Source organism: Hyaloscypha bicolor, assembly GCF_002865645.1.
Source record: "Hyaloscypha bicolor E unplaced genomic scaffold K444scaffold_182, whole genome shotgun sequence".
Taxonomy (NCBI): Eukaryota; Fungi; Ascomycota; class Leotiomycetes; order Helotiales; family Hyaloscyphaceae; genus Hyaloscypha; species Hyaloscypha bicolor.
In genome coordinates this window covers 5,619,707-5,642,544 of record NW_020194684.1, presented here as the reverse complement: position 1 = coordinate 5,642,544, position 22,838 = coordinate 5,619,707, and the positions used below count along the sequence as shown (strand labels likewise).

The 22,838-nt window shown below is 49.6% G+C and overlaps 10 protein-coding genes across 10 annotated transcripts; 5 read left to right on the top strand and 5 right to left on the bottom strand.

The window, feature by feature from the left end:
- Positions 1-3,442: 3,442 nt before the first annotated feature.
- Positions 3,443-5,512, top strand: K444DRAFT_621235 (WD40 repeat-like protein). Its single transcript, XM_024881856.1, has 3 exons — positions 3,443-3,720; positions 3,776-4,982; positions 5,029-5,512. Exons 1-3 carry the CDS (start codon positions 3,476-3,478, stop codon positions 5,212-5,214), a joined length of 1,638 nt encoding a protein of 545 aa, XP_024729002.1. The 5' UTR covers positions 3,443-3,475; the 3' UTR covers positions 5,215-5,512.
- Positions 5,513-6,521: 1,009 nt separating this feature from the next.
- On the top strand, positions 6,522-7,162 carry K444DRAFT_621233 (uncharacterized protein). Its single transcript, XM_024881855.1, has one exon. It carries the CDS (start codon positions 6,624-6,626, stop codon positions 6,822-6,824), a length of 201 nt encoding a protein of 66 aa, XP_024729001.1. The 5' UTR covers positions 6,522-6,623; the 3' UTR covers positions 6,825-7,162.
- A 408-nt stretch (positions 7,163-7,570) lies between these two features.
- Positions 7,571-8,347, top strand: K444DRAFT_545413 (uncharacterized protein; the record flags this gene model as incomplete). The annotated part of the gene is made up of 1 exon (XM_024876132.1): positions 7,571-8,347. One exon carries the CDS (start codon positions 7,571-7,573, stop codon positions 8,345-8,347), a length of 777 nt encoding a protein of 258 aa, XP_024729000.1.
- An 840-nt stretch (positions 8,348-9,187) lies between these two features.
- On the bottom strand, positions 9,188-10,318 carry K444DRAFT_621231 (uncharacterized protein). Its single transcript, XM_024881854.1, has 2 exons — positions 9,583-10,318; positions 9,188-9,213 (listed from the first exon to the last, which is right to left on the bottom strand). The coding sequence occupies exon 1, from the start codon at positions 9,936-9,938 to the stop codon at positions 9,585-9,587; it is 354 nt and encodes a 117-aa protein (XP_024728999.1). The 5' UTR covers positions 9,939-10,318; the 3' UTR covers positions 9,188-9,213; positions 9,583-9,584.
- Positions 10,319-10,500: 182 nt separating this feature from the next.
- K444DRAFT_546305 (DUF1479-domain-containing protein) lies at positions 10,501-12,117 on the bottom strand (the record flags this gene model as incomplete). The annotated part of the gene is made up of 3 exons (XM_024876212.1): positions 10,501-10,829; positions 10,882-11,604; positions 11,655-12,117. 3 exons carry the CDS (start codon positions 12,115-12,117, stop codon positions 10,501-10,503), a joined length of 1,515 nt encoding a protein of 504 aa, XP_024728998.1.
- A 686-nt stretch (positions 12,118-12,803) lies between these two features.
- On the bottom strand, positions 12,804-13,364 carry K444DRAFT_511417 (cytochrome P450; the record flags this gene model as incomplete). The annotated part of the gene is made up of 1 exon (XM_024873464.1): positions 12,804-13,364. A coding segment is annotated over one exon (561 nt), but the record flags the coding sequence as incomplete, so codon positions are not given.
- On the bottom strand, positions 13,101-13,743 carry K444DRAFT_621228 (uncharacterized protein). The gene has a single exon (XM_024881853.1). The coding sequence runs from the start codon at positions 13,736-13,738 to the stop codon at positions 13,523-13,525; it is 216 nt and encodes a 71-aa protein (XP_024728996.1). The 5' UTR covers positions 13,739-13,743; the 3' UTR covers positions 13,101-13,522.
- A 1,025-nt stretch (positions 13,744-14,768) lies between these two features.
- On the top strand, positions 14,769-17,734 carry K444DRAFT_602833 (uncharacterized protein). Its single transcript, XM_024878744.1, has 6 exons — positions 14,769-14,952; positions 15,100-15,520; positions 15,897-16,440; positions 16,546-16,876; positions 16,942-17,418; positions 17,478-17,734. Exons 1-6 carry the CDS (start codon positions 14,859-14,861, stop codon positions 17,654-17,656), a joined length of 2,046 nt encoding a protein of 681 aa, XP_024728995.1. The 5' UTR covers positions 14,769-14,858; the 3' UTR covers positions 17,657-17,734.
- Positions 17,735-19,478: 1,744 nt separating this feature from the next.
- Positions 19,479-20,720, top strand: K444DRAFT_545818 (uncharacterized protein; the record flags this gene model as incomplete). Its single annotated transcript, XM_024876171.1, has 2 exons — positions 19,479-19,886; positions 20,013-20,720. The coding sequence occupies 2 exons, from the start codon at positions 19,479-19,481 to the stop codon at positions 20,718-20,720; spliced, it is 1,116 nt and encodes a 371-aa protein (XP_024728994.1).
- A 182-nt stretch (positions 20,721-20,902) lies between these two features.
- On the bottom strand, positions 20,903-22,151 carry K444DRAFT_637307 (uncharacterized protein; the record flags this gene model as incomplete). The annotated part of the gene is made up of 3 exons (XM_024884107.1): positions 20,903-21,168; positions 21,222-21,634; positions 21,694-22,151. The coding sequence occupies 3 exons, from the start codon at positions 22,149-22,151 to the stop codon at positions 20,903-20,905; spliced, it is 1,137 nt and encodes a 378-aa protein (XP_024728993.1).
- Positions 22,152-22,838: the final 687 nt, after the last annotated feature.

Below are 22,838 nucleotides of genomic sequence, written 5' to 3'. Positions count from 1 at the left end.
GATAGAACGCGAAAGCTTGTTTCCCATCACGTGCACGCGTCAAATTGGGGATGAACTGCCAGACGAAAACGCATCTCTGCCTCTCTCTCGCCTCTACAAATTTAGCGGGCAAGAAGATTTTGAAATGGGTTTAATTGAGCTCGGCTTTCATGTAAATCACTGTATTGTAGGCTCATTCAAAGTGGACTCTTTGCACACCTCAAGTGGATTTCACCATCGGGTATCTATTGCAATTCTAATCTATGGTTAGATGTTGCAGGTTCAGGCTCACAGAACCAAGAACCTCTAGAATCCGCGCCCAGGGCGCTTGACTATCGGCTTCCTAACTGCGCCGTGCGATGCGACCTTCTTAACAGCAGAGGTGAGGGGCTTCTTAGTCACTTTCAGATTTTCATTCTCCAGGCGTTGCTCCTCGCGGAGCTTGTCCTCCACCATCTTTGCTTCAATTTCCATTTTCCGATTGAACTCGACCTCAGTGACTCGCTTCTCTCGAGCAGAATATCCTTTCTCCTTGACTGAATAGAAAACTCCACCGAGTTCGGCCAACCAGCGAGGGTCGACGGATGTGACTGTTGACATATACTCCTTTGAAGTAAGGATAAGTTCGTGATAGACAACGTAGTCAGGGAGATATCCCAATCCGTAGAGCGCACTTGTAGGATGCAGTTGGACAGTGACGCTTGTTCTCAGATTCACATACTCTCCAATGCCTTTGACCTTCGCTGCCTGGTGATAGTACCCGGAGCAGATGCACTTGCGGATGGTGTCCCAGTCAGTGCCGCAACTTATCATGGACATTCTCTGCATCTTCATGATGTCAAGTAACTGCTCTCTAATCTCCTTTGCTCGGCGCAAGGACTTTGGGTGCAGGAAGTGTCGGGTACACCAACCGTCGGAGTATCCATTCGCTTTCCATTGAGCGTAGACGTGAAGATATGTTAGATGATCAGATTCAGGCACGAAGAATTTCTCCCGTGCGGCATCAGATTCTTCCTGGCGTTCTTTTGGTCGGTAAAATACCCCGGGGACAGATAGCATAGAAACGATGGTAAGCATCTCTTCACTGCAGCCATAATCTTCAGAGGTGATCAAGAGCTTAGCCAGAGAAGGATCCATGGGGAAAGCTGTCATCTTCTTGCCAATGTCCGTCAGATCGCCAATATTATCGAGGGCTCCGAGAGCCCAAAGGTCGAAAAGTGAAGTCGTAATTGTGTCTTGCGGTGGAGGATCCAGAAAGTCGAAGTCCAACAAGTTTTTGACTCCAAGAGACTTCAATAGCAGAACGGTATTGCTGAGGTTTGTGCGTTGGATCTCGGGGATGGTTTGGATGTACATTTCATCTTTGAATGCTGCTTCAGTAAAAAGGTGAAATGCTTTCCCGGGTCCAGTACGCCCAGCGCGACCAGCTCGCTGAGAAGCATTTGCTTGAGAGATAGGAGTGATCTGCAAGGTATCCATACCCATTCTTGGGTTGTAAACCTTGAGCTTTGAGTATCCAGCGTCGACGACATACATGATTCCATCCACGGTCAAACTTGTTTCGGCGATGTTGGTAGCCACGATGACCTTTCGAACTCCAGGGGCGGCTTTGTCAAAGATCTTAGCTTGTAAATCCGCAGGCATCTGACTGTAGATTGGGAGGATGCTGAGTTTCGGTGGATCGTTTAACGCATTCAGTCGTTCTTGGATCAACTCGCAGGTCACTTCAATATCTTCCTGGCCGGTCATAAACACCAAAATATCTCCAGGTCCCATCGATACATGGATTGCCAGGACTTGCTGAACTGCCTGGTCCACATAGTCTTCAACAGGAGATCGGTGGAACATAACGTCGACTGGAAAAGTTCGTCCAGGGATGAAGAACTCAGGTGCCCCACCGAAAAAGTCCGAAAAACGCTTTGAGTTCATCGTTGCGGATGTAACGATCAACTTAAGATCCCTCCTACGTGTAAGGACTTTTTTAAACAAGCCCATGAGTACATCCGTGTTCAACGCTCGCTCATGAGCTTCGTCCATAATAATGCAGGAATAGCGATCAACGTCTGGTTCGTTCAATGACTCTCTTAGGAGAACTCCTTCAGTCATGTACTTGATCACCGTTTCTTTGCTGGTGCAATCCTCAAATCGAATGGCGTAACCAACAACGCCTCCGAGTCTACATTCCATCTCCTCACTGACACGCTTGGCCACACTCATGGCAGCGACTCTGCGAGGCTGCGTACAGCCGATCAATCCCAACTTGCCATAACCATCTTCGTATAGAAATTGGGTCAGTTGAGTCGTTTTTCCAGAGCCTGTCTCGCCCACACAGATGACAACCTGATTGTCTCTTATGACCCGTAATAGTTCCTCTCGCACTGCAAAAGCAGGCAGAAACTCCCTTTGTTCCTTCAGAGACTTGCTCTGACTAAAATTACTCGCGCCTTGATTCTTCTTCATATGCTGTGAGAACTTGCTGTTGCTCTGGTGTTCTTCTTCACCAGGAATATGTGCTGCGCTGTCACCTTCATCCTCCTTAACGCCCATCAAATTGCCAAGTGCGGTCCCTGCCATGTTCGTAGCTTCTTGTGCTTGTTTTTGCCTTTCCTTCTGTTGACGTTTCTCCTTCACTACTTTGCTTCCTTTTCGACTGAACACGGCCATGTCACTCTGGTAGTCTCTCACGGCTGGCACCGGTTCCAGCTGTTTGGAGAATACAGTTCTGCCATCCAAGAACGGTGGTCTCAGATCGTGAACGAGTAGATGTACTCTTGTTGCCTCCTCATCATCCTCAAAGTCGTCTCCAAAATCTCTTCGCTGAGCCACTCCCGAAGTGAGCATACGGTTCGTCTCCCAAGCATCGACATCTTTTTGTTTCTGGGTTGCCCTGGCACTCATACGCTTCCCTGTCTTTTTCTCCGCCAACGCGGCCTCTCTCTGTTGGTCAGCCCAGGAGTTGTCGTATGAGCCAAACGGGTTGTGTGTATCATCTCCAAATGTGTGCCCAAGCTCGTCCCCAGCGTACCAGTCTCTATCAAGAGCATTCGAATCTTCCTCGTCTACAAAAGGCTCTGGTCCGTCGAACTCCTGCTGCCGGGGAGTGGAGGGGTAACGCGACTGCGCGCGAGGTGTGGATTCTCGCGACCCATTCCCTATTCGACTTTGAGACCTCGAGACTGATGAGCCGGCGTGCCCATTCTTGATTGAAGGTTTGGCAGGAACAACAAATCTGTCATCAGATCTCAACGGGTTGAAATCCAGTTTTCGCCGCTTGGGGCTGGTTTCTCCTTCATCTCGGGCCATCTTGCTTGGGGGAAAGCGATGTTATTTTTGCGAGGTCTAAACATCACGGAAAATAAGGTGGCGCTAGAAAACTAGATCAAGCTCGCTTATGATAACGCTAAGATAAGCTCTAAAATGTGAACATTTTTCCCACGACGATCTTGTGCAACCATTCTACCCAGCTAGTTTGGAGAAGATAGGTCGCGGATACAAGATGTCTATGATTACAGCTACAGCGTGGGTCCCGCGCGGATTTGCAGCACCGTTTCCAACCAAATACACTTTCGATGAGGATGAATTCGCACGTATTGCAGAGCTAGCCAAGATCCAACTTGACGATGCGAACGAGGACTTGGAGGATGCGCGCAAAGAGGCTGCGGATAGTAATGGCGCAGAAGATATGAAAGAAGAGGATGGCTCAGACGATGAAGCTCCTTCTAAGACCTTGAAGTCAAAAGCGTCTGTCAAAGCCTACCATTTCCATTGGCCTTCAACTAACATTCCTATTCTGCAGAGATGAGGATGATGACCTCCAGGAATATGACCTCGAGCATTATGACGATGATGTGGAAAAGGACAAAGAAGATGAGGGTATGGGTATGGGCATGTTTGGAAACGTCAAGTCGCTTGCGTATCATGCTTCCAACGAAGACGATCCGTATATCACCATGAAAGAAAACGAGGAGGAAGACGAAGATCGAGAAGAACTACAAATTCTGGCAACCGACAATCTGCTTCTAGCTGCAAAAGTGGAAGATGAGGTTGCACATCTCGAGGTCTACGTTTACGAGGATGAGGCCGACAATTTGTATGTGCACCACGACATTATGTTGCCAGCAATACCCCTTTGTGTTGAGTGGTTGGATCTACCTGTGGGCAAGTCCAATGTGGAGAAAGACTCGAGAGCAAATTTCGTGGCGGTTGGAACCTTTGATCCAGACATCGAAATATGGGATTTAGATACCATTGATTGCATGTACCCGAATGCTATCCTCGGACAAGGAGGGGACACTGGTTCGGACGGGCTTAAAAAGAAGGAAAAGAAGAAGAAAAAGAAGTCGAAGAAGGCCAATGTCGAGTTCCACGTTGACGCCGTTTTATCACTTGCCGCCAACAGACATCACCGTAACCTCCTGGCCTCTTCGTCAGCCGACAAGACGGTGAAGTTATGGGATCTGAACACCACTAAATGCGCAAAATCATACACACACCATACCGATAAGGTCTGCTCAATAGCATGGCATCCAAAGGAGTCAACAGTCCTGTTGAGTGGGAGTTATGACCGAACAGTCGTGGCAGCAGATATGAGAGCGCCAGATGCAAAGGTTCCAAGTTGGGGTGTGGAAAGTGACGTGGAAACAGTTCGATGGGATCCACATGATCCAAATTTCTTCTACATATCCACAGAGAACGGCATCATCCATTATCATGATGTTAGAAAAGCACCAGCCAGTCCAGCAGCAAGCAAACCTGTGTGGATATTGCAAGCACACGATGAATCAGTGTCTGCTTTTGATATCAACCCAGTCATCCCTGGTTTTATGGCAACTGGATCTACAGACAAGCAAGTCAAGCTTTGGAATATCCAACCCTCAGGCCCATCAATGGTGGTCTCGAGAGATCTTGACGTGGGAAAGGTATTTTCTACTGTATTTGCACCAGATGAGGAAGTTGGATTCAGGCTGGCAGTGGCAGGGAGCAAGGGAATGATGCAAATCTGGGTAAGCTGACAGAATTGTTTCTTAATATTGTTTCTGACTTGACTAGGACACTTCCACAAACCCTGCGGTAAGAAGAGCATTCGCATCGAGGGTTGCACCAGTTGAAGGAGAAATTAAGGAGAGGTTAGTCGGGGTAGGAGAGGATAGCAGTGAATCAGAAGAAGAGGAAGGTGGGGTCGAAACTGGGGAAGCAAATGGGGGTGAAGGCTGGGAGTCAATGGATGAGGACTGAAAGGTCTGAACGGAAGCAGAAAGTCCATCGACTGTTCCACAGGCCTCCTACCGTCTTGCATAGTCTTATCCAGAGATCAACGCTACGTCGCCACGAGAGCTCAAGATCTGAGACAGGGCGTATGACCTATAGATCTGCTGATGCGACGTCCATCGTTGCTCATCTTGCGTATACCCCATATGTTCGGCGATGCTCCTATAGCTATGTCGAACGTGATGTATTCTCCGAAATCGAGGGGTCACAATAATTTAAAGGTTCATGGCAGCACACATTGATAAGAAATGGACTTCCACACGGAAAGCCAGAGGTGTGGTTGTGAGATTTTCTGTGCACTGACTGCCGCATTGAAGATCGAACACGGTATCCCAACTTCTTCAATGCAAGCACCAAAGCATGGCCTTCGCAGATCGAATGGCTTGTCTGATCTCCATGGCGCCGAGCGATCATAACGAATACGTAATCTCGGAGCCACAAAGGACAATTTAAGGATAGGAGGGAGGATTGCAATGCTGACTGTCGTCCACATTTGGAAGATCGTCGAAGTGGTGATGTGAATTCATCCATCCGATGCCCGAGTTTAGCTACATCAAGCCCCTTTTTTAACCTGACTACAAGTAGTGACTGACATACTCCGCCGTCGGCGCACAGGTCGGGCTGCCTGTGCGTGGCAAAGCACATGCTTCTTCCAGCCAACCGAGCTTCTCTGGCGCTGTGCGATTTTCCCCTGACTACCTTACGCTTTCTAGGGCCGCGCGCAAAGTAACCTCAGAGCATGGCCATAGTAGGGCCACCGGCGGCCGGCGCTGCGCCGCTGAGGGTTGGAAGCCTGTGGATGATGATGGCAGTCATCCGACCTTGCTGCTCCTGAAACGTCGAAACACATCGGATGAGCCAATGACAGCTGGAAGAGCAGCCCATTCCCTGCGCATCCGTTTCGACTTCATGTTGGCGGCAAGGCCGTGCTATTCGCTGCACTGGACTGCATCCATTCGCTGGCCAGAGACCCCGGCTTGCGAGAGACCCCACGCGGGAGTCGTTTGGACGAGACAGATCGGCCCAATCAACTGGGGGGGGGGGCAGGGCGGATCGCCGCGCTGCCCTTTTTCTCAGGCGCTTTCTCGATCTCTAGATCTATCTCGACCGAGTGCTACTGTGAGTTTTCTTTGAACAGCTTGGGCAGAGAGGAACACTTGTCGCCCTGCTAGGCTGCGACAGCATCACCGGCGCAAAACTCGGCGCTCGGGTATTCATCGGTTGGATAGACTTCTGGATAATTGTGGAGCGCCGTGCCCAAGCCAGCAAATCCTTCGCCAACGCGTGTGGAAGCAGACAAGCTACAGATAGTACAGCCAGCCTACTTTGGTACCGCGCAGCACAGCACGCACTGCACGCACTGCACAGCACAGGCAATGGATCCGCCGGGCCAGGACAGGGTGGGCTGGGCTGGCCAGGATCCCGAAAAACCTTCAAGTCTTCCCGCCCACTTCCGCTTCCAGCTCGAACTCCACCCTGTGCTCGATCCCTGCCCCAGGGCCCCAGTACCAGGGCCCACCGTCAACCGTGTTCGTCTTCGCCCCTTGCAGCCCAGCACAGCGCCGCCGTCTCTTTAGTCCCTGACTCCCTGTTGCTCCCTGTTGGGGCTTTTGGCTTCCTTCTGCTGTCATCCTCACACTGCTTCTTTGCTTCTTCACTTCTTCCTCAACACGTTCTCCCTCACCGGCAGCATCATCGACAAGTTCGACATCGCAGCGCGATCCATCTTGCTTTTCATTCCTTCTTGCCTGGACCTGGTTGTTCGACTATCACTCTCTTATCGACATCGACAATCCCGACACTCACTTCGAGACATCCAAAAACAACAGAGCACCCACCGATTCCTGATTCCATTATCGGACCGCGCCTTTCATATCCATACAGACTTTCCCCGAGACGTGGCCGACTTTTTTTTCTACCTACATTTTCATTTCAGATCTCCCCGGGACGAAGTCATTGGCGTGAATCATAGCGCTGCTACTTCAACGCAACCTTCCACCTTCCCTTTTTGCACAACGAACACTAGCAGTCACCTGGACGCAACGTTAGTCGACAGAACGACATACCCGACTTTTCAATCATCAACAACAACAACGCAAAGGGCGTCCACAATTTACGAACAATCTTCTCGACCTGCCAATCCCGCAAGCGAAAGAAGTGCAATCGGCCCAACTTATCCGCACTGATCATCAACTCGGATAATTTGACCCCACCATCAACAGTCAGCAGTCAGCAACCAACCATATCGTTGGTGGAAGGAAGAAGAGCTCCTTATCCCATCTTATCCGGACCATAAGTTACCTTTGCTGCCATATTCGCGAAAATGTCTATCTCGAGGGCTTTCACAACCAGAAAGTCGAGAGCAGCGAACGAGAGTACACCTGAAATGCCAAAGAGATCCCTTACTACGAAGCACTCGTTATCTTCCTCTGGAACGATCAGGCACAAGATTTCGGCCCCTATTGAGCTCATTTCGACAACCAATATGCTCTCTTACAATGCTCCGGACATATTTCCCAGTTCATCTTCTACTTCCTCGAATTCTGGCGATGATTCTGATAGATCACCTTCAAGTTCGTCAACACCATTAACTTCACCAGATACCTCGTCGATCGAGTCGTCTTCCCCAACTTCACCGCAGCCAAATCATCTATCATGCTACTTCAGTGCTGCTTCGCGGCAGAGTGCTTCGAGTGATGGCGCCCCAACGATTCCCTCAAGAGCGCCAAGCCATACGAAGAAGAATTCGGAAATCATCGCCAAAAAACGGTCCATGTCTCGAGTATCTGGGTCGACTGGATCGAGGGGGGAAAACAGCACATCCACAGCTCGATCCTCAATCAACATGTTCTCTTCACACGTTGATACTGTGGACTCACACTCTCATCCCTTCGGCAAAGAACTAGCTCAAGTTTCCGAGATTGCAGAGGAATATGGCATCAGCAAGGAGAAGTTGGCTGTGGTGGACGAGGAAGAACAAGAGCTGGTATCTCGTGGACTTCTCAAGTTCCGGGCAGACGACTACATCAGCGAAATCCAGGGATTGTTCATGAGCGCTTTCGCCGACAGCCGACCTCCTATGTCATCGATGTGGATCTAGCATATGGGACTGGTCTCATGGTACATTCACAGCATATGCCTTAATTTCACGTTGTACATATCTCTTTGCCATATGGCACACATTCTTACGCTCATTCACGGCTGTTTTACATCTTCACGTTTCGGCTTACGGAAAAGGGGTTGGAGTTAAATGGCTTGGGAGGTTTATATCGAGAAGGAAGACCGGCATTACTAGGGAGTTATCCTCGGGGACTTCCAGACACTCATTTTGTCATTCCGAAGATTTACAGGCTGCTTCTAGTTACAGTAGGAAGGGCTTGTGGTGTCGAGCAAGACAGCTCAGGGACGCAGGGGGCGCAGGGTAACATGCCCGTGGCGTAAAACTCAGGCTGAAGCAAATACAATTGATACAAATCACATATCACATGCGAGCATTTTTCTTGGTCCGGATAAAATATGGGAAACAAAACTAGACGAAGTCAGCTTGTAACTGTCTACCTGATACAAACTCGCAACGACTCGGTATTGATACCTCCTATCCCGAATCAGAAGAATTGCGGAGAAGGCAGGACCTCCTTAATCTCTTAGCTGTGGAGAACGTTCTGTGCATCCAAAGCATAAAATTGGCTGTCGCTCTTGACATGGGATTGTGTGCAATGATTGTCTGATCTACGAAACTTTATCCCCGGGTTTGACCGGATGACATCGGGCGTGGCACGTCAAAACCCGTCCGGTTTGAGGTTGGCCCCACCCTTCACGTGATGAAACGCTAAGCGAACAATCCAGGTAAGTTATCGACAAGGGGCCATTTTTCTTCGCACGACTTCGGATTGCTACATCTTTTGACACAACTCGAAACCGCGCCCAACACAACACCAATTGCACCCGGATCCAGCTGGCTGACAGGTAAGTCTCTTTTCTCTCGTTTGGAAGACAGCTTGCTCAAACATTCTGCTGCGTGCGGAGATGACAAAAGAGAAAAATTTCAACATGATGAGATCCCAAGAACCCTCATACAAATCTTTAGGAAGAGCCGTATAAGGCGAAACCTCTCACGCGTGTGCGCGTCTGTGTGGTATCGCCATATACAGCAGACCGTCGTGGAGGCTAGCGATGCTTAGAATCTGGGTTTCTGAAAGAAAAAAAGAAAAGAAGAAAATACAAAAAGCTGTTTTCCTTATTCCGTTCTCGAGCTGCTAGTTTTGAACATCGTGCTGGTCCGTTCCGGGGGGCGGGCACGTTTTGGAAAGGATGCAAAGCTGATTTAGAGTTTAGCGTTATAGGACGGGATATGACGGGGAGTGGCGTTTGGAAACATGGGGTAGAGTGAGTGGGAAAGGGTGAAAGGGTTCCGGCACGAGGGGAGGCTTGTTCGATGGCGATTTTGATTCGGAACTGCGCTTCTGCTTCGGATTGAGTGCTCGCGGATCTCGGATCAGGATCGATGGCGTTCTGAACAAAGTTGGGAGATGGTGTTTGGAAAATAGAGTATACTGGAAGGGTGGTGAGGAGCGGCTCGGGTTTGGACCGCTGGCGTCTGGTGTATAGCGGTGACGTCGGTCTTTGAGGTGAGGTGAGGTTGGGGTGGAGTGAAAGGTCTGTCCTTGATACGGATCTGCAGTCCAGGTCATTTTGGAGAATCTTGCTCGTTGTTGGCACATCAGTCTGGGAAGTCTTGTCGATTCAGCTTGAGCGCCTGTTTCGATACCGAGACTCACCAGCGGCCAGTGCAAGGGCCTGGTTATCTGGGGAAGCTAGCATCGAGCTGCAGAGAGATATCCAGAGCGAGACAGACTTCTCGTCTCAAGTGGTAGCAAAACCTTCGATGCGAGGTCTGGGCTGGTCCAGTGCTCGAGTGAGATGCTGCGAAGAGTTCCAAGGAATGTTTCCAAGGCAGAGCACGTCTTGCTAGCAGATGGCGCTCTCAAAAGCCCATGCTGGTCCACTCAATTGTCCCTGTCGACTTGGTAGAATCACTTTTCACTTTTTTTAGACCAGACCAGTTCCCTTGCCTTAGAAATATCAAAATTAATACTATTTGTTCTTGCACCTTTAGGAGAGCAGGTTATATTTTAAGCTTTGACGTTCCATATTTCAAAATCAACTCCATAGAGGATACGCTTACAAACAAACATCTACGAGAGACATGGATAACATTTCCCGCACCAAATTTAAGCAGTTTATACCCAAAATCTATGCAAATCCCAGCACCTGATTAGCCTTCTGAATGACCTTCTCGGCATCAGTCCCCTTTTCCCAATCCATCTTTCTCAATTTCGACAGACCCATTGATCTCAGCGCCTGATCACCCCCGTTTTGTGCAACAACATCTGCACCGGGCCTCCCAGCATGTTCAGATTCTCCTTTTCCACCTGGAAAGTCTGGGCCCGGGTAACCTTCAAGGAAGGTATCTCGCTGTCGTGCAAGGTATTCTGCGTTGGCTTCTGTTGTAGGACACACTGGGATATACATCACACTCGAATCCCCTTTCCCTGCGTGTGTCTTGTCCACGGCGTGGATAGCTTCACCGACCATTAGTGCCTTGTCTTCGAGTGGGAAAGATGGTAAACTTACTATCACAATGCCAAACCACATAATCCCCAGGCGTGATCTTAGGAACATGGACCATAGAAGAACTGAGATCAAGGTGCGGATGCAATGCATCGTTGAGCTCTTGTCCGTGGCCAGGACTCGCTCCATGCAGCGCCGTAGAAATCTCCTCTCCAACCTTCAATTTCCAATTCCCGGCTTGCAAATACTCCTTCCGTCCAGAGCCGAAGGGGTTGACAGGCTCGAAGAACGGCCGTAGCAAGAAATAGGCAGTCGCAAGCTGCAGCAGCGGGTTCACCATCAGCGTCCCTTCATTGGGAGCCGTATGCGAGAGTCCCAGCCAGCCCTGGAACATCCTGAACATGGAGCAAGATCCCGAGCCTTGGTAGTTGTCGCTCACAACTGGGACTCGCGAGCCAGACTCCCACGGATCAAACTCTTCCCACCTCCCCTGCCAGATCTTGTCGTACACCCCGCCCAAGCCATAGCCGTTTGGCTCCCAGCGCTCGACGCTCCCGCCGTCGACGTGCGGTCCTAGTGCGAACTGGCTGTCCCCTGGCTTCCGAATGCGGACGCGGTCGGCGTAGGCGAGGGGTTGGGAGGTGGAGATTAAGGCGTTCTTGTTGGTGGAGTGCCAGATGTTCATGAGTGATGTTTGGGCGGAAAGCAGGTTTGGGTGGGCTCTGGCGCGGACTTGGGGTGGTGACCAGTAGAGCTCGAAGACTTGGGGGTCGTTGCTGGGGAATGCTGTTTTCCTGGTAAGTAAACATCCTACAAGAAAGTTGAAAGAAAAGTACCTTTCGTCCAGGGATTCAACTTCACATATTCCTCGACTTCATTCTTATACCCCCGCGCTTCATTTTCCGGAACGACACCTCGAATAACTGCTACACCTCGTTTCTTTATATCTGTGATGAATTCCTGGGATGGGTTTTGGAGGTCCTTGAATTGGATCTGTGGGATGATGTCTGGGCCTCGTTGCTTCACTATCTCGTTTTCTACTGCCAATTGCTCGAGTAACCGCTTCCAGCTAGTAGCGACAGCACCTTCATTCCCTTGGATCAATTGGCGTTTTATATCTGCGAACCGTTGCGGTAGTGGTTCCGGAGTGACTCCCGAGAGTGACATGAAGACGGAGGAGATGTCTCCTTCTTTTCGGGTGGCTTGGGCGTGAGTTCCAAGTTGTCGAACGAGAATTGGGGTTTTTGAGAGACAGCTTGTTGCTGTTGATTGTAAAGACGATTTCGTTATCGCGAACATGGTGTTCGATGCTTATTGTTCAGAGGGGTTGCGTTGGAAAAAGAAGGCAAGAATAAATGGAGATCTGAGAATGACCCGAAGACGCCTGGGCCATTCTTATAACAGAACTTAAGTGGCGCCATATTGCGGAGATATCGGCGGGATCATCCGTTTCTCTCTGCATATTCCTGTAAATGGTCTTCTTGTGGTGGAGAAGTGCGGAGGTGGCGGCGCCCTGGTTTTCCTTTTTGGGAACTCCGACTTTTTTTTTTTTGTTGTAGAAAAGATTTACCCGCCTGCTGCTCTCGCTGTCTTTTCGTCATTGAGGGAAACTGAGAAGGGATGTAGTTTGCCCAGTGGTAGGCCGAAGACTTGAGAACTAGATGATACGTACCTGAGTCCTGATAAAGATGGTCTGAGGAAAGCTATCACGCTCGGATGCGAAAGGGTGGAGCAGCTTGCGGGGCGAAAAGAGGGAGGGCTGATTGAAATCAGAGTATCAACGATGTACCCCCAAAGCTAATCCCCTTAGACACTTGTTTTCAGCTTGATACGAGATTGTTCAGGTCTAGTCTCTATTCATTTCTGTGGCCTTTCTACTTCTATAAGGCCAAGTAATGATCATTTGCGCCAGCAAGTCGCTCCGCCATCTCAGATCCCACAACTCTATATACAGATACAACAGAAACCCCAGTCACTTAAAGAAGACGTCTCCGGCAAGAAAGTACTAATTCTCCAAAACTAAAGTTAAACCTTTCAAGTATCTGCAACTCGAAATCCTCACTCTTGAATTCAAAATCAAACAACCGGACAAGTGTCCCAATAACTAAAATCTGCTCAAAATACGCAATATTTCTGCCAATACAAGCTCTTGGGCCTGTTCTGAATGGGAACTGCCCTTTACTCATTTTGTCCTTATCCCCCGAGATCCATCGTTCTGGCTCGAATCTAGTCGGATTCTCCAACGTGTTTGGATCTCTTGACAAAGTGTATGTCGGAACTGAAACCGTAGCATCTTCATCAATAAACTGACCAACAACTCCCCGTCCACCCTTCAATACAATGCGAGGTATTCCGAAGGAACTCCCAGGTCGTACACGGAGAGATTCTTCAATGCAAGCGCGGAGGTATGGCAAATTTGCAAGTTCTCCAGAACTTAAAACTTCTGCTGTGCCTGTAGCAGCACCCAACTCTTCTCGGAGCTTTGAGAGAGCTTTGGGGTGCATGTAGAGCAGGTATATGGAGTTGGTGAGTGCTGCTGCTGTGGTGCTGGTTCTGGCGTTCATCATCACTGAACATTCCCGCTAAGACCTCGCCTTCGGGGATGTTGAGATCTTCTCCTTTGTTGTTCTTTAGCAGTTTGGAGGAGGTGTCATCTTCGGAGTCCAGGTCTCGAAAACGATGCTTGGCGTTATGGTAAATGATGCTATCGCAGTCTGCCCCGGACTTCTTGTATGGGTTCCAGCTGAAGACTTTCTTTGTTAGAAGGAGCAAGGGGTTCTATGAACCGTACTTTGTCCAATTTTCCTTCCGGTGTTTCGGCATCGACCAGATCATTTCCTCGCTCGAGACAGTCCAACATGTGTCCGTACAGGAGCTTGGAAAACAGATCAATGGTGTAGTAGTTGAGGTACAAGCGCATCTTCATGGGTCTGCCTAACGCAATGTGATTGTCTATTTGAGTAACGAGCACTGTTGTGGTATCGTCGATGATTGATTCAATACCAGCAATTGTCTTTTGAGCAAAGAAATGAGCAAGCATCTTTCGTTTTGCTTCATGCTAAGCTTTTACTCTCGCATCAGCCATGTGACGACATTCTCCTGCTCCACCGTCGTACCATGCGTCTTTCAGCTTGTTCGCTCCGTGTCCATAGATGTCTGCCATTGCCTAATACAATCAGTATGCCGCATTCTCAACATTCAAGTCTGCATATTTCTTACCTTTGGATCAGAGATTGATACATGATATGGTGCGATTCATAGATGCGTTCCAAGATTCTGGTGGGCTTCATGGATTGCGAAGTAATGGCGATAATTCAGGTTGTGATAGATGCGCCAAAAACGAGGAGAGCCTAGCAATCGAGGAGCCGAGAATTTGCGAAGGTGTTTTCTGTCGAGGAAGTAAATGCAAAATGGCTGCATAAAGGGGACCAAGATAGCTAAAATAGGATTGCTAAATAGAAGTTAGAACAATGTAACGCGGACGAGGCTAAGAGCTATCTCTTACCTTGGATGAGCATGGTGGATGTAGGCGTGGTCAACAGACTGTGATTGACTTTCTTCTTCGACGTTCTAATAGTCGGATCAAGGAATATTTGTGTCGAACGTACACTTCATACAGCTTACCTCTAATTACTGACTTGTTCTATATAACAATCTCAACCCTTGGCTTCATATGCCCGATTTGGAAAATCATACCTCCTTTCCCTCGAGAAAAATAAGCGAGAGTCGGAATTCTGTTCTGGGAACACCGCCCCGATTGATCTTCCATCTCCGACTCTTAGTGGTAACGTACTGCATTACAAAGATTTCAAGACTTAGAAATTCTGTTCGCTGTTCACTGCGGAATTCCTGCCCGTGGCCTGGAGTATCAGGCCAGCGAGTGAACTATGGACGAGTTCGGACAAGCTTCCCCGCACTTCTGAGTTCTGCTCTCTCAACGTCGGACATGCTCTTCTCGTCCATCCCCAGTGTCCCCACAAGTGTTCGGACATTCAATCAACCAGTCTATTGCCTCTTCTGCAAATCCCGATCCCACAATTATGTCGGTCTCTAACAGCAACGTGGGATCCACGACGTTCAAGTTCGTAGCGTCCGATGGAGGTGCTCCTCAGAAACGGCGGCAGGTTGCGCAGGGTAAGGGCCAATGGTTTTCCAGCGTCTTTCCCAAAATTCAGGACTGATATGCTTCATCCCATGTACTCGCAACCCCCGGAAAGAGGCCCTATTGTTCAATGTTATCCTGGGACATTCCAAATTAGGAAACTACTGACTCCGCTCTAGCGTGTGAATCCTGTCGGAAGCGCAAGAAGCGTTGTCATCATACAGAAGCAGACGCGCGTTCTTCTACAGTATCGAACCATACCCACCAAAGTCCTGTATCTACGTCCCCGAGCACACAGGCGGTTCCGACTGACCCCCAGCTTTCAAGGAGTAGCGGAGTCGAAGGGGAGCAATTTCATACGGAGACATCCCCAACCACTTCAATTCCAGTGGAAAGGATTAGCCAGGGTACAGAATCCATTGGAACTGCCGGAGGAAGCAATGAGATCCAAGCAGATGCCCCAGAATCAACTACGATTTCGCAGAACCAGGAGGGCCGAAGCTCCCGTTTCATAGGAGACCTTAACCCGGAAGGAATCTTCTTGGCAGCTACCTCTCCTAATGCCACGCGAGGCGTATCAAATGATAGCATTGGAATATGGTGAGTTCATTCGGCCTTAAAATTTCATTTTGCCTTTCCTTTGTGGAGACAACCTACCTCGTCTCGCGCTCGATATAAAAAGTGACATGAATCTTCAATGTCCTTTGCCAAAGCTGGACAATGATCTGGACTTTGAGAAGAGAAGACTTGAATATGCCCGAGCTTCCGAGATTTTCAAAGTACTATTGATTGTACGAGAGTTCGGAAGAACATTGGGAGATGACTTAATTGAAATGTTCTATCGAACTTGGTGCATTGAGTGCCTCTTTTTATGTCCACAGCGAGCTCGTTTCAGGTACCACATCGAGGGCAACTTTCCCGTTCTATTGACTCATGAGATACCCTTCAAGTGTCCGATTACTGACTAACCGCTTAGGCTCTCTTCAGCACTGAGCAGAAGACCCTCTCAAAGCGCGTCTTTATCATCACTGGCTCCATCAAACTTGTTCTATGGATCAGGCTCATTAGTCCAGAATGTTCTTGTACCGATGCTTGAGCAGGAGTGTAGATCAACCGTACCTCCACCGGAAAAGGTTGAAGCCTTGTCAAAGATATACTTTGAGAAAGTCCACCCGATATTTCCTGTAATCGACGTAGAAGCCCATCACAATCTTAGTCCCACGGATCCTGGCCATGTTCTACTCCAACAAGGAATCTGCTTAGCAGCTTCCAAGAATTTCGCGGCCAGGCCACATCTCATCATCGCACCTTCGTCCCCACCCTTGAGCTGCAGAGAATTTGGAGAAACGCTCACCGGTGCTATGAGAATCTCCATTGAGATGGGTCTTGTCTCTGACAAGCTTATCATTATACAAGCGTTGGCCTTGATGTCTCAGTTCAGTGATAATCCTGTCAGCGAGGATATATCATCACAGCTCTGCGGGAGAGCCATCCAGCATGTTCAATCACTTGGCCTCCACGTAAGTCCCAGCTTTCTCGGAGTATTGACCCCTCTTGTACAAATTTCCGGACAGCTACTAGAACATTCTCCTGAAATATGCTGACTCCGAGTTTCTTGGGAGTAGATCAATGGTCAACAAGAGGAGCACAGGGATCGGTGCAGCACCACGCTGCTGTGTTGTATCTGGGCTATTGACCGAATGAACGCAGCATTTAATGGTCGTCCAGTTTTAATGCATGAAAGAGATCTGAGAAAAGACCTTGACCTGTGTTTTGAGAAACAAGAACCCTGCTTCCGCGTATTTCTCAAGGTCATAGAGCTGCTGGATAAGGTCATCGATCTCTATCGACCCCTTCCAACTTCAGGCGACCAACCTGGCCTAAACTGGGAGTTCCCAGCCTTCGAATATGTTGTCGTAAGATGCGGCGGCTCTCAAGTCAGCACGTCGGCACTAGGTATGTAATTTCTCCTGGCGATTGTCCCAAACACCCCAGAATAATTCAAGGCTAACAGTTACCAGCCACAATTGAAACACTTTACCATGCTATTGCAATTCTCTCATGCCGCTCGAAAAGCTGGGCGGACCCAGAACGCTCATCGATGTCATACCTCCGCCAGAGCCTATCGACCTCAATTTTGAGCTCCACCGTCATACGCGAACTAAGAGACCAACTCACCCTGTTTCCTTTCATCCCTTATGCCATGTCCTTGTCCATGAGCATTGTTTACCGCGAAATGCGGCATAGCAGACTTCCTCTACATCGAGCGCGATCTCGAGCTCAATTCCAAATACTTTGTGACGCCCTATCGGAACTGTCAGGAATATTTTGGTCGGCATCGACAACAGCAGATATGGGAAAGAAGCTGTTGAAAGAAATGGATCGAGTGGTTTCGGCGGCATCGGCTTCTGAGGCAAGAAGGCCACAACAAGGGACTAATGATGCCTTTATCATGGGAGGTGCGTTCGATGCTCCATCGAATTTTGCAAGCCAGAAGTGTAAGTTTGGCCATTGTTCCTCCGAAAGGGCATTCAAACATTGGTTAACCTGTGGATAGCATTTGGAGAGAGTGGGATGACTGGTAATGACAATATCTCAAACGATTTCGACGCATCAATGTTCGACTTCATCGCGGACATTGACCTGTTCGGCATGTTCGATCCAGCGTTCGACCTGGATGGGTTTGATGCTTGCTTGGAGAGCAACTTGAACCCAGCTTTTCCAAACCCCTTTTGATGTTATCACAAAGCCGAGAAGACCTTTTCTAAAGAAACAACGGACGCGAGGCTGAATCAGCAGTATCAAACACCTGCTCGCTGTGAAGTGGTGACCTTGTTGTACGCAGGATTGTTCCACAAAGTAGCAGGGGTTCGAAGCACGCCGAGGTTGTGCTACAGAGCACAAGAAGGCGTGGCGATCTTTCAAGGCTCGGCCTGGGAAGTTACTCGATTCAACAACCTTCAAGTCCGGGCGGCATTGAGCTTTGCGATGTTCTCTTTCTCAAGATATCAATTCTTTCCAGATTGGGAAGAAACCCTCCTCTAGAAGGAGAGGGAACGAAACAAAGAAATTAGGTGGAGACCCAACAACTTGTCTGCCCACTGCTTCGACGAGGATCTATCTGTACATTGAGAATTTAAACGCTCTTCTAGCACTTTCGGCAGGCAAGAACACCAAATTGAAAAGGAGGGACGTGTGATGGACCAGACAAGAATATGATCAACATTAATCAGTGATCAGTTTATGTCGAAACTCAGGGCTGCAGCCAGCAGAAGAGCAGCTTTTCAAAGCCACCTTTCCGCCGCTCAGCATGACGAACAACAAAATCTGGTGCGAGTGCCCGGTATTGCTTGGAAGCTGAAACACCTTTCGAGCTCAAGATGAGGCAACTTTATACACGCCTCCCACCATCAAAGGTTTTCCTTTTGCTGGTACAAATCCGTGGCAACATCGAATGCAAATATTGAGGCTGAGAGCTGAGAGATGGGACAAATGAGACACAATTCCTCCGAAGGAGCTGACACTCTGGGAGCCGAGCGGGAAGAAATAAAGGGACCGGGGTGGCCCTCGGCTCCAACTACCCCGTTTTCCTCTTGCGTGGCTGAGCCTCCAATGGATCGAGCCCGTCTGGCGCCAACAGCCGAAGAAAAGGGCCAGCCCACCAGGACCTGGGCCAACCAACGGCAGCTTCCCCTGCAGGGATCGGTCGGCGACCCCCAAGCCTGTGCCGATCGACGTCAGATCCTTCCTATCCAGCAATTTCAATATCGGCTTAGCGTGCCTCTCTCAAATCGTCAATTCTAGCCGTTGGCTTTGCAGCTCTCGTCCCGTTTGGCCCTCACTCGCGCAAACTTACGCCTGGACAAGTCTGTGCATGCTGACATAACAAAGAGAAGAAGAAGTCAATGGTGAAGAATGCAGATGAGGGAGGTTGTTCATTCCCGGTGGAACATGATAAGGCGATCTGATGCCAATCATATACATCTTCCCCGGTTTCGAAAAAGAAAGGCTTCATCGAGCCTTCGCAGGGCAGAGGCAAAGATTGCCTGGCCCCTTAGCTCCCTGAGGCGTCATTTCTTCTCGTCTCGAGTAGCCATCTTTAACAGTGAGAGCGGAAAGCTCGTTCTACTCCAGCTGTCCTCTGACGCTACGAAACCACACCACTCCTCCTTGTTATGCCTTCAAATGCTTTAAACATGTGTTCAAGGAGCTCATGTTCAAGGAGCTGCCGCCCTTTTATATCAAACAGTCTTTGAATTCACTCCACACCCGGTATTCACTCCCAGTTATCGTCTAACAACGGAACAAACGCCTTTCTCCTCCGAGACTACGCACCTCCGCACTTCCCTCGACGGTATCGATAGGATTCCGTTCTTGTTCCGTGACGAACATACCCCGCACAGCATTTTCTGCCGTGTTCCGTATCGAATCTAAACACTTAGTGTTTACTTCGATCTGGATTGAATTTTCTCGATTCAAATGGATTCAGCTTTCTCGATGCCATAAACATCAAGAACATCTCCACCGACGAGGTCGACAAACCATCCACACGACCAAGATGTCCCTCACGGTCAAGCACCTCAACTCGGACGCGTGCTTCCTTCTGACCTTTCAGCCGATCTCCTCCTTTCCGCCTTCTCCAGGCCAGTCCTCGCAAGCCTTCACGATCCTCCTGGACCCATGGCTCTCCGGCCCATCCAAGATCTTCCATTCCAAATTCTCCATCAGCAAGAACAAGGCCCAAGCCTGCGTATCCTCTTTGCGCGAGCTTCCCGAACCCGATATCGTGGTCATCAGCCAAGACAAGACCGACCACTGTCACAAAGAGACTCTCACACAACTGCCCTCGAGTGGAGGAAAGACAATCATTCTTGCTGAGCCGGTGGCTGCCAAATTGATCAAGGGATGGAAGCATTTCGATAAGACCAAACTTGCAACTCTTCAAAAATGGGAGAAAGCCGACAAGGTGGGCTCCATGGTCTACCGCGTTCCCGTTTTGGCTCCTACTCCAAACGGCGAGATTCCCAAGAACAACGGTTCCTCGATCTACGTTCCCATCCCATCTTCCGCTCAGAGCGGCGAGGATACCAAGAGCAAAGGCTCCTCAATCTACCGCGTTGCCCTCCCAGCTGCCACTCCAAACGGCTTGCCCGGAGAAGTCACCATCGCCTTCGTCCCGCAAAAGGGAGACATCACCCGTCTGCACAACGCGATCTGCATCACCTACCGCCCACCCACCTCGTTCGGTAATCATCCCGATACCCCACCAGACACTCCCACCAGCCCGAGGTCAACGTCCACCTTCGATACCCCGAGCAGCAACCGAGCTCTCTCAGTAATCTACTCTCCTCACGGCTGCACCTACAAAACCCTCGAACCCTACATCACCAGCCACCTCGTCCGCGAAGCCGCACTCCCCCTCACCGCCCTCCTTCACTGCTTCGACAAAATCCAAAACGCATGGTACCTAGGAGGAAACGTCTGCACCGGCTTCCCTGGCGGATTGGAGATCGCCCAGAACTTGTGCGCTAGGGCTTGGATCAGTGCTCATGATGGGGATAAAGACATCAAGGGGTTGGCGACGAAGAAGATTGTTGTGGAGAAGTATGATCGGGAAGAGGTTGAGAGCGTGATTAGTCCGCGGAGCGAGAAGTTTCCTAATCGCAGAATTGGGACCGAGGCCGTTGTGCTGCAGCCAGGAGAGGAGATCCGTCTCAGCAATGTTATGGATTTCGGACTCGATGAGGACGATACTGTGGGTGGTCTTCGTGAGCGGTTCACTAATTTGGCGGCTGTCTGAGTAGGAGGGCTTCCCCTAGGCACACTGGCGGAGCATGATGAGATATGAATTGGTTTGCATGATTGCACTTAATGATACCCACAACGAATCGCGCGACTATCGCAATAGATAGACAGCTCGGTTACTCGATAATTGAACTTCCTTGTATTGAACTCCGCTATCCAGTCTGTGATTCCTGGGCATTACTTCTTGGCATTCTTCAGCATCGTCTCCCGCATTGCTGCCCTTGCACTTCTACTCCCACCTAACTTCGGACCCTTCATAACCTCTTCCTCTTTCTTCCCGCTAACTGTTCTACTTGGAGGTGGAGCAGGTGCTGTCTTCTTCCTCTGTCGTGCAGACACAGCATCCATAAATTCTTTCCTGAACGCTTCCGCAATCCTATCATCTGCAGCTTGGTCATCGTTAATAACCTGAGACTCCACCACAGGCTCCTCATAGATCTCCACTGTAGAAAAATCAGCAAATGAGGCTCAGAATCGCAAAATATCAAAGACTTACGCCTGTTCTCCCTCAAAACCTCCTCGACCAGTTTATCCCTCTTAACATCATCACTACCTCTCCTCTTCCTGCCCCTCCAAGGCTTCCCATCCCTCCCCAACCTAACCTTCCCTGGCTTCCCTGGCTTATCCTCATCCTCAATTTCCTCACCATCCAACCTCCTCCTCGCCTGTTCCGTCCGCATAACGTTCTTACTCCTCGCTTCATCACCAAGATCAATCTCCAACAGCTTCCCCAATGCAGCCGGCTGCCTCTGAACCTCGACCTCCTTCTTCCCCTCCCTATTACCCCCGACTTGCATCTCGAACCCACCCATCCCACTCCTCAAAGACCCATAACTTTGCGGTTGTGAGCTTTGCGCCTGAGCGCCTTCAACACGACGTTTAGCCAATTCGGAATCTATATACGCCATCCTTCCTTCGTCAGTCACCGTGCTTCCCCCCATCCCCACCCAACCCACGGAAAGACTCACATATGCTTATCCACATCGCCCACCGCGCCCGTCTGTCTAGCAAACTTGCGAATCACGCCACCATCTCCAGCTGCAGGCCGGGGCTCTTCTCCAGCCGCATGTCGAATAACCAGTTCCCCGTCTTCGTCCCGCGCGATGTGGCCTTCGGCACGGAATTCTACGCCCCCAACCCTTTTGTTCTTTTTTCGTCGCCGTAGGATCTCGGAGATGGAGACGGGTGTGCCTTCTAGTTCTTCTCCTTCTGCTTCTGCGGGTAGAGTGGCGGATGTGGAGGCGATGAGCTCGTCTATGCTCTGTGGGTTTGGCAGTGCTGGTGCCGGAGAGGTGCGCGTATTTGGACCCGCGGCTTGCGGTTCGGGGAGTGGTTCGTCGTCGTCGTGGCGCTGTCGGTAGATTTTGCGCTTCTTGCTGGGGCGGAAGAGGATTGTGTCTCCAGAGGGAGGGGGTGGAGAGGCCATTTTGTGTGGTGTTGTAGTTTGAGATGGGGAAGAGAGATCTCATGTGATGTTGACTTGAGGCGTCCTCGAGCAGCTGGAATCTGGGGCTGGCTTTGCCGAGTTCGGGAAGCAGACAGGGGTCCAGTTCGAATGCTTGAGAAGACAGGTTGTCTATTTATAAAGTGAATGGAATATAACTATTTTTCTAAAGGATCATGGGGAAGAAATTCGCCTTTGGGAGAATAAGACAGTTGGCTTTATAAGGCCGTTTTTTCCCTTTCGTTGAACACCCAGTTAAGCTTCGAAAGCCGGGGAAAGTCTCCTCGAAATGTAGGACGTTGCTTTCGAATTATACATTTATCTCTATAGTAAGGGTTGCAAAGTTGAAATAACACGCTTTCTATAATTTGAGTTATTTGTTCAATGTCCTACTCTCTTCAAGTACAATCGAAGTTCGAAGCTGCCAGGGCCTGCACGTGACGAGACTTGTAGGTCAATTTCTGCCTGCTAGAAATTTAATCTACAACATCTCATTCGGAGGAAGTCTCATCATCACCCATTCCACACATCTCTACGATTCTCTCACACTATAAATTCTAAGCGTCGACAATCGGCCCTTATTTTCGACTTCTCCAAGCTCTTTCTCCCATCAAGTCCACGTAAATACCGAAACGACTCTCATCCCCGGTCAATCTCGATTGGCTTCCA